We start from the raw sequence: 15321 nt of genomic DNA on the forward strand, positions 1-15321 counted from the left end.
GGTAGATCTGACTCGGGCTGTACAGTAGGTTAGTCTCTATTCCGTTTAATCCCGGATTCGCAAATGTAACTCACCTGTCCATGAATAGGCACCGGGTCGGCCCATACGTTTATCGGCGATGGAAGATGCGACCCGAGCGCATACACCATATAGTCAAAATCAACGCTCTGCTCCCCAGCGCTTGAAGTAGGAATGGGAGAGTAGTACACTTTGTGAGCGTCAATGCGTGTTACGTGTGCGTGGATAAGTTGGTGCCCGGATGAACGAGGCTCATCGAGACGACGGGCTTCAAGGTTCAGGATTTTGAAGATGTTGGTGTAGGGAATGACTGCGAGTAAGTTAGCGAAAGAAGATGCCACCGCGGTCTTGGCCTACAGGCTTTGTATTCATGGCCCTCGATGACAGCCATTCGAGGGAAAGCATATAGGTCTAATAAAAGATTAATATCAAATTCTGCCATTGGGTTTGCTACTGACGATTGAAATGCCTGGAAGGCAGTCAGTAACTTAAACAAGATCCCGATATTAATTGCTCACGTATTCCTGTCAATAACTATTATTTTCCAATCAGCAGGTAAAACCTGCAATAGTATCTGCACCGCTCGATGACCTGAATCGAATTATCAGATCATTTGATCAAATCTGGCATTGCGATATCACCAGACCCGCATAAGAGGCTCCAAGCACTACCACTGTCCGCGTTGTTGCCTTGAGAGTCATGGTTATTGTTGAGCGAAGAATTTTAGTTCTCGCCAACGTATTCCGAAGCGCTTTATATCCCGGCAGAGGAGTACAGCGTGGAGCGTATTGGTTCTGAGAAGATCTTATCTGATACGTACCACACGATAATCAGATAATCACACGTTCAAATTATTTTTCGTATTTTTGTGGGTCGGAAATTCGGACGGGCGCATACAGGCAGCCGTTTTACCAGAGAATTCCGATCGTTCTGGTGATAGTCTAAGTCTACAAATATACAAGATAGCACATCTACAAATCCAGCAAGTATTTAGCTAAGAAAGCAAGGAAAAGAACCAATAAAGCAATTATGAAAATCCCAATTCGAGTCACCATTTCAGCCTGTTCCCGGGCCTTCCGCTGCGCAGTCGCATAGCTGATATCCGGTCGGAAGGTCACCATGGTATATAGGGATATCCACCCCCTTGCGGCGCCTACAGGAAAGGTTGTCTGGGCCAAGGCCGGAATCAAGCCCTGCCATGGCACAGACGGCGTAAAACCAGCCAAGACCCCATCAATCCATTTTCGAAGCCGATAGATCGGTGTAGTGACCGAGTGCCTCATTTCGACACTGAACCCAGTCAGAGGTCAGGTCAATTTGGCCAACGCCACATCAAAAAGCGAATGTTACTTACTAGTTGCCCATCGCAAGGTCGCATATGGCGACCAAATCTTGGTGTCTGTGCTCGGAATAGTATGCGAGTGCCTGTGAAAGTTGTTTATCTTCGCTTGGCGCTTCCGTCGCCGATACAGTCGAAGATACCCCGAAAGATAACAGTGTATTCATAAGAACGCGGACATCCTCTAGGCCGCAATTAAGCCCTTGCCCATAGAATGGTGTCATGGCATGGGCAGCGTCTCCAATGATAATCGCTCTGTCCTTGTAATGGTAAGGGTTTGCCTGTTTGAAGCACTAGGATCAATCCCCGGGGAACAGTCGGCCCAGTCGCTTGTACTTACTTTGACGCATATAAGAGAGTTACGGGGGTTCCTTTCGAAGCTGGCTACGAGGCGATCGCGCCCGATGTGAGCCAGGGCATCTCTAAAATGAACCTCAAACCATGCAACAAATTTATCGGTTGTATCCAGCGTATCGAGATCTTTTGTGGGCGCAAACAGGGTGCATGTGAAACTTCGATCCTGAGGCCAGTATTCAGTAAGGAGCGCGATGAACTACAAGGTCCCTTCCTCACTTTGTTGGGTAATGCAATCAACATGAACGAATGCCGAGGCCATATGTGAAGATGGTTGGGGTCCAAGAGAAACGTAGGTTTACCGTTAGTCCCACGACCAGGAGGTATTGATAATTCAATATAATCATGCGGGAGATACTCCTGTTGATAATCCATTCTATGCGTTGTAACTTTCAGTTAGAGTTATCACGCGACCTGAAATTCACTTACCTGACTACCCGCATCATTTGTCGACGCACGTTCGAGTAGCTCCCGTCTGCACCAATGCAAAGGTCAAACTGAACATCGAAGGGATTTTTGCCGGCAGAAAAAGTGGCAATCCGTGAGTTGAAGTCTACCGTCGAGAGCTTGGTTCGGAAATGAAGACGGATATTTTGATAGCTGGAAAGTTCATCCAAGAGTCCTATGTTCAAGAGCCCGCGGTCGATAGAATTGATGGCCTAAATAGCGACTTGATTAATGTCCCAGCTGGGAGCCCGCGTGCGTCAAAATGACTTACCTGGCCATCACGATCATATAGTTGACTATGACACTGGCCAAGATTGTCATGGATCATGCGCCCATGCATAGGAATCACATTTTTCATAAATCGCTCGGCAATGGCGGGGTCGACTACGCATAAGGCAGAGATGCCGCGTGATGAAATGGCGAGATTTATTGATCGCAAAGAGAGGTTGGCCTTGGCCTCTAGTTCTCGCATATCTACCGGCGTGCATATAGCGGAATGTGTGGTGAGCCACCATGTTCGTTATCGAAAAGGGCAATGGAATGTAGACTTACCCGGCCGAGCCTCAAAGACTTCGACTTCCCACCCTTGTTTTGCGAATGAGAGCGCCGACAAACATCCCACAGGACCCGCCCCCACCACCACTACCTTGCGAGCCCGCAAAAATTCTCCCTGCTTATCGGCCATGGACAGAATCAAGTTGTGAGTAAGGTAAAAGAGTGATGACTGAGCAGACTGAGCAGGCCAGAGCAAACATCAAGCAACAAGCTCAAACTCCCGCTGGTAAAAATCCAAAATTTGAAATGTGGTGGGGACGATCAGGACAGACTAGTACGGTGGCTGTGTACCCACGGTCCGATCGGCCGATTGTCGTGCCGGTCACTACTTTTTGGAGGTCAGATTGCAAACAGCAAGTGTCCGGAAATGCATTTTGCGATTCAAGATCCTTCCGAGAGATGGTTAAATGAGTTTTTGGGGGCCCTTTAGTTGTTTTCGTGACTCAAATCGCCCTCGACATAAGCATGACTGATATTGCCACCGCTGAATACGCCCAGCAGCTTGATGCTCAAGATCCCATTTGTCGGTTCCGCGACGAATTCCGCCTGCCAACTAACAAGGGAATCAAGGCAGACCTAGTTCCTGCAGAGCTTGGTAAATATTGTGTATACAGGCGCTGGGACACCACTCATATGATTATGTTTCAGCGGATTCGCCATGCCGATATTTTGTTGGTAACTCACTAGGTCCCTTGCCAAAGCGATCTCAGAAATTCTTGGACGAGGAAATCGAAGTTTGGGCGATGACGTAGGTGTTGCCTTGAGTTGAACGCACAAAACTAATGCTGCTTCAAGAGGAGTGGAGGGTCATTTTAGACACCGCCATGGCAGGAACTGGAAAGATATGACATATAAAGCTGGCAGAGCCCTTGCCATGTTGACCGGTATGCCACCCCAATGCTTCTACATGGAGCCATAAACTAAGTATTGGTTTGCAGGTGCCAAGGAATCGGAAGTCATAACTATGGGGACCCTTACAGCAAACCTGCACCTTATGATTTCGACATTCTACAAGCCTGTGGGTAACCGGTACAAGATACTCTGCGAAGCCAAAGCATTTCCTTCGGACCAAGTAAGTTATGTCAATAGCCACATTTACATAAACCAATCTTTTTCTAGTATGCCTTTGCCTCTCAAACCCGCGCTCACGGCTATGATCCCAAAGATGCCGTGATTGAACTTACGCCTCGTGAAGGCGAAGTTTATCTTCGTGAAGAAGACATACTTGCTGCAATTCAAAAAGACGGGTCGAGTATTGCATTGGTACTATTCTCGGGTATTCAATATTATACCGGCCAATGGTTCCCTATGGAGAAGGTTACCAAGGCCGCACATGATATTGTACGTATGTTATATCTGATACGAATCTTTACTGTTCTCATTTCACTTCATTTTATACAGGGAGCCATATGCGGATGGGACCTTGCACATGCAATCGGAAACGTCCCGATGAAGCTACACGACTGGGGCGCCGACTTTGCAGTTTGGTGCACATACAAGTACTTGAACTCAGGACCTGGGGGAATCGCGGGCTTGTTTCTCCATGACAAATGGACAGAGAAGCTCCAAACCAGGTGGGTACAATCATCACCCAAGTCTGGAAATTACCTGATTTTCTATTTGTAAGTTACGCGGGTTGGTACGGCCATAATAACGAAACAAGATTCCAGATGGGCCCCGTGTTCGACCCCATTCCTGGCGCCCATGGATTCCAACAATCAAACCCATCCGCTCTTAATTTGGCTACCCTTCTTGGTAGTCTTGAGCTATTTGAGGAAGCTGGCGGAATTGATGCATTACGCGAAAAAGCTGTAAAGATCACCGGATATCTGGAGTCTTTACTCAAACGTTCATCTTTCTACCGAGACCACTTAGATAATGATCCCAAATCCCCTGTTCACTTTACGATCCTCACGCCCACTGATCCCCAACACAGGGGTACTCAACTCTCTTTGGCATTGAGGCCGCTTGGAATCATGCCCAAGGTATTCGAAGAAATGCAGCGCCGAGGTGTGATCGGAGATGAGCGCCAGCCTGATGTGATTAGGCTGGCGCCGGTGCCACTCTATGTTAGCTATGAAGATTGCCTCCAGGCAACTTTAATTCTCGAGGATGCTTTAAAAGCTGCATAGTTTTATGTATATTACTTTCTGATGAAGTCCTACATGATATATTATGAATATACTGCCCGTTTTGCTACCGTCTCGCGGATAAACTGAGCTACCATTGAAGGATACTCATCATCTCCAAGCATCTCATTGTGGTCTAACTTCAGGCGTTCCCAGTCCGCTTCAATGTATTGGTGTGCCGATTTGTCGTCGTAGAGCTCCCAGAGGTGATCCCACATTTCCTCAGCCTGTTGTTCATTGACTAATCGATCCCCCTTGGAATGCACCACGAGCCAATAAATCGGGCATCCCCCCCGAGCCTTGTAGTGCGCTGGAGAGACATCCTTATACGATGAAAGCTTCCCAAAGGCATTTTCAATGAAGTCGGAATACTGGGGAAACTTGGTTAGGAGAAGGTCAATGTCGTATATGCCCTCTGATATAAATACTCCTTTGACACTAGTGATCAGTGAAGAGGGGGTCGGGATGCTGTAAAGCTCAGACTCTGTGTCGAGGATGATGGATGCGATAATATGCGCGCCACAAGAGTGGCCAACCAGATAAATGTTGTCCAAGACCGATTGAGGAATACCAAGCTGAGACGATCCATGTTCTTGAATAAAGATTAGTGCGTCGAGAACGTCTAGGGTATGCCTAGGATGGCGTACAGCAAGACCGTCGGCCTCCTTTCGTGGTGATAACCGATAGTTTACGGCCACAACAGGACAATTCGATTTCTCCACTATCTTCAAGGCAAGGGCCTTGTAATCGGCCTTGTCTTCGCTGAGATATGATCTTCAGTCGTCAAATAGTCAGATCATACATCATAAAGGCTCACCTTCTCCATGCTCCGCCGTGTATCCATACAACAGTTACTGGTCCAAGCGCGACGTCGGCTGGTGGGAGGTATACGTCCAGCTTCTGAGCCGGATGATCTTTCCCATACTCCACATCTTCAAGGATCTTGACTTCAGTCATATTGAATTTGTTCGTGAGCAATGGATTTAGGATTAACTGATCGTCTGCCAAAGTGAGGATAAACCAGCAAGTGAGCCAGGCCCAATACCAAAATAACATCGGCCGTGAGAAGGATAAGGTCACGTGGATGTTCTTTGAATTCTCGTAGTTGTGTATATGTGGTCATACCGCAGCACCAATTCCGGCAGTGCCAAAAGTTGAACAACGTACGAACAGGTAATAATGGCACTGGTGGAGCCGGCAAGCGCAGTAGTTTGAGGATTACGGACCAATGACAAGAATGAAGGAACTTGGCTAGTACCGGGTGACACCGCATATGACGTTTTGTCAGGGGCCAGTTATGGAAGCAGTACATCGATGACGTTACGTGGACTGTGGAATGAGACACTATATAAACGGCGGCCGCCCTGTTCTGGACTCTCACTTCCGACCTTATCTCTCACGCAACCAACCTCTGACCACTTATTAGTTTTTACTCCCTACAATGGCCGTATGTAGTTCTACGCCTAGCATTCCATATGATCGCTGATGGTTGTTCCCTGTAGTTTACCGCTAGCGACATCTTGAAGATCATTCTTGCTATCATCCTCCCACCTCTGGGTGTCTTTTTTGAGCGAGGATGCGGTGCTGATCTATTGATCAATATCTTGCTCACAATCCTTGGTTACATGTGCGTGCCTTGCTCACGAGTTGTCTCGCACGATACTGATGCTTTATTCCTCTAGTCCCGGCATCATTCACGGTATGCTCAAATCGAGTCAAGTTGTCTGGGCTCAGCTAACCTCTTGTCTATACAGCACTCTACATCATTCTCAAGTACTAAGCATGCTTTTGTGCTGTGCTCTGAGTGTGATGGACTTCAATCTTTCAGTTATGCCTAATGTCACCGATACCCCACTTTGTACCTTTTGTAGCCAAGTAATTTGACGTCATGACTCGCCCAATTGCTGTGTATGTAAGCCCCTTGACGGCAACAGCCACCGCTCTTCCCGGTGGTATAAGCCTACGTGTGTGAGACGCCTGTCACCAACTTGACTGCGACCCTAAGAAAACCATGGTCCAAACCATATTGATCGCACGCCATGGTAGGCAGAAAAATCTACGTATATTCGAAGGACTAAACGTTTTTAGGATTTCGACTGAGTTGGGTTACCAGCAACTGGTTAGCTTTTCAAACGCTTAGTGAAGATATCACTATGGTTTTATTATTCGATCACATTTCTTAGGACCAGCCCTACGAGCACCAAGAAGGACCCACCACTGGCTGCCTACGGGGTTGTAAGCCGCATCTTGTTAATGTATGAATCGATAATAATCTCCTGTTGGGTATACATACGCATAGGCGCAGGGTAAGTTCCCACGCTGGTATTGGGTGGCCCAAATCTAACTTCTGCCTAGCGGCTGATCTAGCGAAGTATATAAAAAGTCTTCCAGAAGAGCAAAGACCTTCTTTATTATTTAGCTCTCCTTATTGTAAGCCTCCCGCTACCCCCCTCCCCACACCTCAAACTCAAATAACTTATGAGAAGATCGGTGTTTGCAAACTTCGAACCCCTCCTCTGAAATCCTCGACCTCCCTATCTATGTCGAACATGGTAGCACCCAGATATTAGCTGCGTTTCTAAGTTGAGCTGATAGATGGCCCTAGGTCTCAGCGAATGGTACAGTCCGGTTATCCCTGGAACAGGTAAGCTACAATTTAAGTCAGCTACCTAGAATGATCTTCAACCATTCGCGAATGGTCAGGATTACATCCCCGACCCCACGATGCCACTACCTTGAAGCAATATTTCCCATCAATTGATGCTTCATGGGAAAGCATTTACTATCCCGATCGACATGGAGAAACCGTCAAGGGTGTACATGACCGCTGCGCCGAGTTTCTTGACGCCCTTGTCGCTCGGATTGAACAGCATCCTACTCTTAGCAAACACAAGAGTATATTACTCGTATCCCACGCCGCTACTTGTGCCGCACTCGTCCGCCACCTTGTGAATGACCGCGAACTTCCGATCCGAGTGGGAACTTGCACACTTTCGATCCTAGAGCGAAACAATAATTCTAGCGATGGGCCCAAGTGGATTCCTCAAGGAACCCTTGCTGGGGCAGACTTTTTACCGGGGGGTGTAGAGAGGGACTGGGGGTTCGAAGACGCTATCATCAAGCATGGTGAGGTTATTGGGGATCCAGGAGTGGTTCAGAAAGAAGATCCAGGTTTTTCTGGCCTTGTTCCCGATAAAGCGTGAGTTGATTCTCCGTCTAGCAATGATCGCATTCAATTAACGGTACATCTAGTAGATTGTAGATCAATAAATTACTAGGCTGGGTTTGTCTAATCGATACTCCGCAAGGAAGGCGATGGGTTTGAGGAATTTTGTTAACTTTGTAATTGGATGAATATTATTCTTCTTATTTTAATCTCAAATAGCATGCAGCTATTTTGAGCCAACAAGTGCTTCAGACCCGCCCGATCGTGTGGTCTTGTACACACCAGTGGGAAGTCTGTAAGTATTATAATCGCAGGGGGTTGGATTCCTATAATCGCACGTAGCCATCCGCATATAAACATAGATGATATATAAAGAGAATTCACCCCGGATCCAGCCATGAGCATTCCTTAGTCTATAACATGTTGTATTGATTTATGTACGGATCACTTTGGCAGCGGAACAAAAAGCATCCGCCGAGCTGGTTGAGCAGAGAGCAACTCCCTCTTTCCCTTGACCAACATCATTGAACACGATATATCCACGCGGCTTCATTTGCTCGCAAAGGTTTCTACAAGCATGCCAGCTGCCAAGAAGAGTGAGATCTCGTCAATAATATTGGATGTATGCGCTGTTGAACCACTTTGCTAGCCACAAAACGCACCAGAGGCAAAAATACAACCAGAGCAAACGCAAGATCATCAAAATTGAAGACAAGGCCTTCAGAAGATCAATATGATTGTACTGATCAGGCTGGGTCGGAAGAAGAGGTTTCCGCCAGTAGCGACATGTTTGTTTCATCCGTGTTCGCAATGAACAGAGCTAACTAGTTGGTAAAGGAATGAAGGGGATCTAGAACTATTTCGTGCGGCATTCGCATGTGAGAGTGTCCATCTTTCCCTTGCACTAGGTCGTAATGTGAATTATAGCGGTCAAATCGAAAAACACTAAGAAGAAAAATGACGAGTTTCTAAAGAAAAATCAAGCACTTGTCGACGAGGCTCGCAAGCAGGCCGAGGCTATGGAACTTGCCGGTTTAGCTCATATGTAGGATATCCATGAACGTTGGATGAATGCCACTAATTATCTTTGTCCAACACTCCAGCGAGCAATTGATGCGGGGATTTGAGACTATTTCCCAACCTTCTGCAAACGATGACATCTCGAAATTCGCGGATCTCGTTGGAAATCGTTCAGTGAGTATGAATATTTATTTCTCCTCGGACATGGTTGTCCTTATTCTCCAACAGGCCTTCAGCCGAGAGTTGTTCGAAACAAGCAAACTCTCACTTGAAGAGCTGAAAGTTGACTACGAGAAAGTATTTCGAGATGCGGAAGACGAAGGCAAGTTGCGGTGCCATTTTCGGGCATCCCAGTCTTGAGCTTTGTTATTTTCCCGTGCAGTCCAAAAGCGCGCCAAGCGCCGCGAAAAGCTCCGACGCCAAACAGTTCGCCACGGGTACCAAATTTTGGAGCAAGGTATAGAAGAGCAAAAGGTTCGTTGGATGGAACCTCGTTTTACGTGGCTGACGGTAACGTGTCCAGCTGATTACCGACGCTGCGAACTTCATCAAGAACTTCCAAAGACTCATGAGTATTTGATCGAGGTGCTTTCTGGTCCTTCTCGTTTACGTGATTATAGATATAGTTCGTAAAGTGACAGAAACCTTTTTTTCGTTTTTTTTTTCGTTTTTCCTTTAGCGTCTGATGTATATGTACCGCTGAATTCAACCAAGTAAAACCCCAAGAGAAAAACTTGATGCAATATAAAACCTTCGTGAAACCCAGTAACTATCGGATTCGCTCGCACAATCTTCAAATTCGCGTTCAGCGGATGATACTACACTACTAAGGACTCAATTTGTTTATACTACGAAGTTAAGTGACGTACTTAGGAATTTCGCTTGTGAGAATCTTGTGACCTATTGCCGACGGGTCTGGTGGGGGGGACAGCCAATAGAGGAGCAAAGGGGCGATGGTCAGGCTGGGTAACTGGTTGTTCTGGTTTTCCGCCTCGACCTTGTTCACGCTGGTGCGTCCGCCTAATTTCGGTCAGTACGAGCCCTGTGGCTGCCACACAATCACCTACGATTCATAACCGCAAACACTAGATATTATCTATTCAGTATGCGTGTCAAGAGGCTACTGCTGAACTCACTTATATCCTTGTGGAGGCATGGTACCTTGGAGTTATATAGGATCAATTGAGTCGATACTTGTACGAAATATGGGCCGAGGTCAAAGTGTTATGAACCAACGGTTTGAAGGTAAAAACAATCAAGTTTAGTTTCCTGAGCTTTCTCACTGGGAGAGGTGGGTTCAAGCGACTCGATTCTGGCGAGCACCCGGGCTATAAGAATGCAGGGAATGTAATCCTAAGCGCTGAGATGTCAGAAAAGGCAGTGGTGGCACGTAGTGTTAGCGCGTCAGGCACAATTTGACGGACAAGCCTGGGCCACCACCTCCACTCTGGCTTAGCCATAGAAAATGGCACGTTGTTTCCTGTTCCGATATCGGTAATAATATTCCGTCGCCAAATAGTAACGTAAAGAAGTTGGATACCTTATCCCACAACGAACCTCCGGGGGCCGTATCGATGCCATTGATCCCACGCGGTCGGGGGAGCTCCTTTCACCCTACCAGTGACCGGACATATGTTATTTGCCCTTCGATTCTCCTTCTGTAACCGCTTGCCAGCTATTTCTAGACCACGCCGCGTGGTATTTGACAAGTATCCATCTGCACGATAGTGTTCTGAATAGTCAATTACCGATGGAGCCCAGAGAAGCCATAGCTCCGTGCCATTCTATGCGTTTGAGAGTTCTTCTGACCGAGCAGCGTGCTCCTATTTTGCTTCCGACCTCAGGAGTATAAACTTGGGCTTGGGTATTGTCTCCTAGCCGTCCTCCCCTTTTGTAACATACTTGACTAGATACCACAGTCATCGTGCAATATGCGACCATTTTCCTTAGTAGGGCTTGTTCCCTTCATCTCGTTCGCTTTAGCCGGGCAGTTCCCTGAATTTGATGGCGTCATTGGTGGTGTACCAAAAGGTCCGGCCACAAAGACCACTGCGTTCGCAGCGGTCGAGCCAGAATCCAAAGTCGCAGCAGCAATTCCTACCACAATTACACCGGGAAAACTGCGCTATGTGGAAAACTCTGGTGTTTGCGGTACGAATCTATTTATCCGAAGTACTAATTGATCGAGACTGACACCGGCACTGTCCGCAGAAACCACGCCAGGAGTTTACCAAGCTTCAGGATACGCCGATCTCACCTCGAAACAAAGCATCTGGTAAGCAGTTAGAGCCAACACCGAGTCTTAAACACAAGATTAAATCGGCGCAGGTTTTGGTTCTTCGCAGCGCGCAAAAACCCCGACACTGCACCACTGTCAATTTGGCTGAATGGTTCGTCGAGTGGCATTATGAAAGGATAATTTGGCTTATAAAAACAACGTTAGGTGGACCTGGTAGCTCGAGTATGATCGGTCTATTCCAGGAAATGGGACCTTGCCGGATGAATAGTGATGAGTCGACGGTTAGCCTGAATCCTTACGCGTGGAATGAGTATTCAAATATGTAAGGTTTCATACATGATAACTCGTAGTCCACAGTGTTAACAAATCCACCAAAGGCTCTACATCGACCAGCCTGTTGGGGTGGGTTATTCATATGGTGAGACAGTAGTCGGTACCTCAAAGGTATGTTAGAAGCCTACCGTTTAGGGGCCAAGCTAATCACTTGTTGTTACCAAGGATGCGGCTATTGCGCTATGGAAAATGCTTCAGATCTGGTTTGCCGACTCCAAGTTTAGCAAGTACGCGACCCGCGACTTTGCCATCTGGACTGAATCATATGGTGGCCATTACGGACCCACAATTGCCTCATATTTCCTGGACCAGAACGCTGCCATTGCTGCCGGCACAATTACTGGTATCAAGATCAACCTAAAAGTGTTGAGTGTCGGAAATGGGCTGACGGACCCGTACTCGCAATACCCCGGCTATGTCAAGTACGCCATGTCTAACCCATACCAGCCACTCGTTTCTACGTCTACTATTACTTCTGCCAACAACTCTCTATACCAATCGGGAGGCTGTTTGTCCCAGGTATCTATTTTAGACATATATACGTATTCCCATACTTAATCTCTGCTCAACTAGATTGCAAACTGCGCAAGTACCAATTCCAACTCCGTGTGCAGCTCTGCACAGAGTTACTGCAATTCTCGCGTCCTGAGTCCCCTTGGTGGAAACTACGATGTCTATGATGTCCGTGTAAAAAACCCAGACCCATATCCTTATGACCCAACCAGTCTTCTCTCGAGCTCCAGCTTCAGGTGAGTCATCCCAATACGTATGGACCTTAGCTCATTGTCCTACTTCAATAGGTCCAAAATCGGTGCTCTGAAGTCATGGACGACTACCAACACTCAGGTGTACAGTAACTTCGCGACTACGGGTGACTGGATGAGGAACTCGCGGCCTGATCTTGAGAAGGTTATTAATGCTGGGGTGAGTACAGTCGTATATATCTCAAGGGCCTTGACTGATCAACAGGCAGGTGCGCACCTTGATCCTTGCTGGCGATGCTGATTACATCTGCAATTATATTGGTTTCGAGTTAATGGTAGGTTTGAGCCCGGTCTGTATATGTATTGTTTGCTTGAACCTTTCTAGGTCGATGCACTTCAAACCAAGTTTACGAGCGAATACAAGCAACAGAAATGGACCAACTGGACTGTTGCCGGCAATTCTGCTGGACAGTACAAAAATGCTGGAACTTTCTCATACCTCCGCGTATATCAGCTGGACACGAGGTGAGTACTACGCGCTTGGAGGCATAATTAAATTTTCACATTTTTGGTTTAGGTTCCTGCATATGGGAACGGAAAACTTGCGGTCGGACAGGCTGCTTTGGTTTACTTTACCCAAGCCATGCAGGGAAAGTCTGTTTCCTCGACTTGAGTATACGCACATATACGCACTTGAAAAAATTCGGTAAAAAAAATAACAACAATGTAATATATTGAAATCAAGTATATCGTACTATCTCGTAGCAGTGAGAGAGCCCAGCTTTATCGTGAGCCCAGCCTTGGCTATACCTGCCATTCAGATTGGATGTACGGATAGTATTGATCTAATTGAGTATAATAAACATTAAGTGAGATATGGTTCCAATGTCATTCAGTCCCAAGTAGACCACGCCATCATAGAGATCTGAGATGCTCCACAAAGAGAACTTTTTGGAAATCCTTCAGAACTGTCCGCATAAGCTCCTGTAATTTGAACTACTCACCGAGTACAGGATAAACTGCAAACATCCGTTCCATACCTTTCGCGATTGCGGCCATCTGTTGTTCCATCCTCAGTGCTTGCTCCACGTACCCACCGTGCCGCAACCTTGGGATTTCTTTGGCTAATACCCGCGCAGCAAATGACAAAGAGATACCAAAGAACATTTGCATGTGGTTAGCTTCAATCTTTTCAACACACGCGGCCGCCAATGCTATACGTCGACATGCTTCGATACATCGACTATAGCTAGACCCTCCCAAGGAACTGGATCGGACGCCTTGTCCATCCCTATTCAGCTCGCGGTCAACTAGAGGCTCGTGAAGCTGAATAATTGCACAATCAACTGCAGCTACACACGTAAACCATTCAGTGGAACGAATACTCGCAACCATTGTAACTAATTACCTTGACTTACGACCACAGCCGCAACCTCCTGGTCATCACGCCCAACGTACACCGTCTGGATAGACTGAGTAAAGTATTCAATTCCCCGATCACACTCTTTAAAACGCCGTTGCCATTCGTCAGAGACTTCTGACCCTAAATGCGACTGATCAATACAACCACGTAGTTAATTAGCTGAGTAACCTACCTGAGATTCGTTCAGTGTCTATTACTCCTGCACAGTAAGTTAATACAGTACACTTGGCCAGTATGCAGCTGGCTGAAGCTTGAGAGACATCCGCAACAATATGACAATATCTTGAATCGAACAGGGATGCGACTGAATGACTGTCATTAGGTAGCCCGGATTCCTGTACGAACGTCAAATCGATGATACGACGTTGAACAATCCCATGAATGCTCACATGGCTATTTTCGAATTCCGAGAGTGCAACAGGCCAAACTGTCTTTATCTCTCCTAAAGATAAGGAGGTTGGCAGGCCATTCATGGCGCTTCCACAGAAGTCCCGTATGAAACAAGCCCTAGTAGCAAGCCACAAGTAAGGTCACGATCGTACGAAACGGTGATGGCTGTAGATGAATTTACCACCATAGATTGATCGCCTCTCCTATCTCGACTGAATCTTTTGGGGTCCACCGTTTGACCCTTCTTCCCAATAACCTAGTATTTATAGCTATGTAGTGACCATAAATACGAGATTCTAATTCATGAAGACCCAGCACAACAGCATACCGTGTAGCACGGGTGACATACACGTAGCCTTCAAGCAGCCGGCCCTTAAGGTAGAACCATTGCCCCAGCATGATCATTGCCCTACCAAATTATTTCTGAGTTTCAGCCCTTGCGTTAATTACTATTCACACTCACTGTAAATGGTATAGTGGGTTGTATGTACCCCTATCACCTTCATAGGCCCGCGCAATATTTGCCTCGACTTCCAACTTTGTACGCTCAAAAAGCATGTTTTCCCAAATTTTTAATCCAGGCTCTGGAATAAAATGACATCCCTTCAAAAGACCTGAGTTTACACCTGGGTAACTGAAAGCGAATACCTACAAGTAACAGCATTGCATAAAACAGAGCAGGTACCATAGCCTCTGATGAACCAGGCTGAAAACTTCTTACAACTCTACCTATGTGAAGCTCGAATCCACTGATTAACCTTCGCTGCATGAACATATTCAGGCTATTCAGTAGATTTAAGCCGAACAAGGCTGCGTTTCAAATAATGTGCAACGTACAATTTCTTTGACACCCCTCCGGGTAAGCTCAAGTTTGAAGGCCCTCTGTGCAATAGAGAAGTTGGTCCAAAGCCGGGAGCGTTTTCAGCTAAGTGACTTAATGGATCCGGGGCTTGAGATACAGAGCTGCAGCAAGCAGCAAACAGACTTCGCGCTGGCTGAAACGAAAACGCTCCGGTGTTAGCAATTGCCCTACGAGGCTTAGGAGGATTAAAAGCTTTGGAAGCGATAAATGAGTGTCCACGTCGTAATTCGATCTCCTGTATTTTCCTTTCAAGTTCTTTCATCTGATCCTATTAGTATGACATGAGCAGGCAGGCCTCTTCATATCAAACAACCCAACCACTCGGATGCCTACCTGAAGTAC

At 46.7% G+C, this 15321-nt stretch overlaps 7 protein-coding genes across 7 annotated transcripts; 4 read left to right on the forward strand and 3 right to left on the reverse strand.

Annotated features, from left to right (window-relative positions):
• Positions 1–989: 989 nt before the first annotated feature.
• Positions 990–2843, reverse strand: RhiXN_01546 (kynurenine 3-monooxygenase; the record flags this gene model as incomplete). The annotated part of the gene is made up of 7 exons (XM_043321365.1): positions 990–1308; positions 1373–1638; positions 1698–1877; positions 1931–2087; positions 2141–2370; positions 2430–2632; positions 2711–2843. 7 exons carry the CDS (start codon positions 2841–2843, stop codon positions 990–992), a joined length of 1488 nt encoding a protein of 495 aa, XP_043187188.1.
• A 335-nt stretch (positions 2844–3178) lies between these two features.
• RhiXN_01547 (aminotransferase class-V protein) lies at positions 3179–4845 on the forward strand (the record flags this gene model as incomplete). Its single annotated transcript, XM_043321366.1, has 7 exons — positions 3179–3308; positions 3362–3461; positions 3509–3597; positions 3652–3785; positions 3833–4054; positions 4115–4287; positions 4341–4845. 7 exons carry the CDS (start codon positions 3179–3181, stop codon positions 4843–4845), a joined length of 1353 nt encoding a protein of 450 aa, XP_043187189.1.
• Positions 4846–4886: 41 nt separating this feature from the next.
• Positions 4887–5898, reverse strand: RhiXN_01548 (alpha/beta hydrolase family protein; the record flags this gene model as incomplete). The annotated part of the gene is made up of 2 exons (XM_043321367.1): positions 4887–5604; positions 5660–5898. 2 exons carry the CDS (start codon positions 5896–5898, stop codon positions 4887–4889), a joined length of 957 nt encoding a protein of 318 aa, XP_043187190.1.
• A 385-nt stretch (positions 5899–6283) lies between these two features.
• Positions 6284–6622, forward strand: RhiXN_01549 (plasma membrane proteolipid; the record flags this gene model as incomplete). The annotated part of the gene is made up of 4 exons (XM_043321368.1): positions 6284–6289; positions 6345–6469; positions 6525–6541; positions 6597–6622. The coding sequence occupies 4 exons, from the start codon at positions 6284–6286 to the stop codon at positions 6620–6622; spliced, it is 174 nt and encodes a 57-aa protein (XP_043187191.1).
• Positions 6623–6853: 231 nt separating this feature from the next.
• On the forward strand, positions 6854–8045 carry RhiXN_01550 (histidine phosphatase family containing protein; the record flags this gene model as incomplete). The annotated part of the gene is made up of 8 exons (XM_043321369.1): positions 6854–6884; positions 6931–6961; positions 7026–7077; positions 7142–7148; positions 7198–7272; positions 7329–7394; positions 7448–7486; positions 7546–8045. The coding sequence occupies 8 exons, from the start codon at positions 6854–6856 to the stop codon at positions 8043–8045; spliced, it is 801 nt and encodes a 266-aa protein (XP_043187192.1).
• A 540-nt stretch (positions 8046–8585) lies between these two features.
• Positions 8586–12977, forward strand: RhiXN_01551 (Serine carboxypeptidase; the record flags this gene model as incomplete). The annotated part of the gene is made up of 19 exons (XM_043321370.1): positions 8586–8604; positions 8658–8796; positions 8846–8886; positions 8936–9053; positions 9112–9202; positions 9257–9360; positions 9411–9502; positions 9552–9653; positions 10982–11179; positions 11240–11303; positions 11357–11418; positions 11472–11589; positions 11645–11711; positions 11766–12119; positions 12174–12349; positions 12401–12524; positions 12574–12639; positions 12690–12809; positions 12882–12977. 19 exons carry the CDS (start codon positions 8586–8588, stop codon positions 12975–12977), a joined length of 2151 nt encoding a protein of 716 aa, XP_043187193.1.
• A 242-nt stretch (positions 12978–13219) lies between these two features.
• Positions 13220–14675, reverse strand: RhiXN_01552 (transcriptional regulatory protein; the record flags this gene model as incomplete). Its single annotated transcript, XM_043321371.1, has 7 exons — positions 13220–13251; positions 13309–13656; positions 13713–13847; positions 13900–14062; positions 14117–14234; positions 14446–14526; positions 14581–14675. The coding sequence occupies 7 exons, from the start codon at positions 14673–14675 to the stop codon at positions 13220–13222; spliced, it is 972 nt and encodes a 323-aa protein (XP_043187194.1).
• Between the last annotated feature and the right edge of the window lie 646 nt (positions 14676–15321).

The sequence above is a fragment of the Rhizoctonia solani genome, chromosome 16 (assembly GCF_016906535.1).
Source record: "Rhizoctonia solani chromosome 16, complete sequence".
NCBI lineage: Eukaryota > Fungi > Basidiomycota > Agaricomycetes > Cantharellales > Ceratobasidiaceae > Rhizoctonia > Rhizoctonia solani.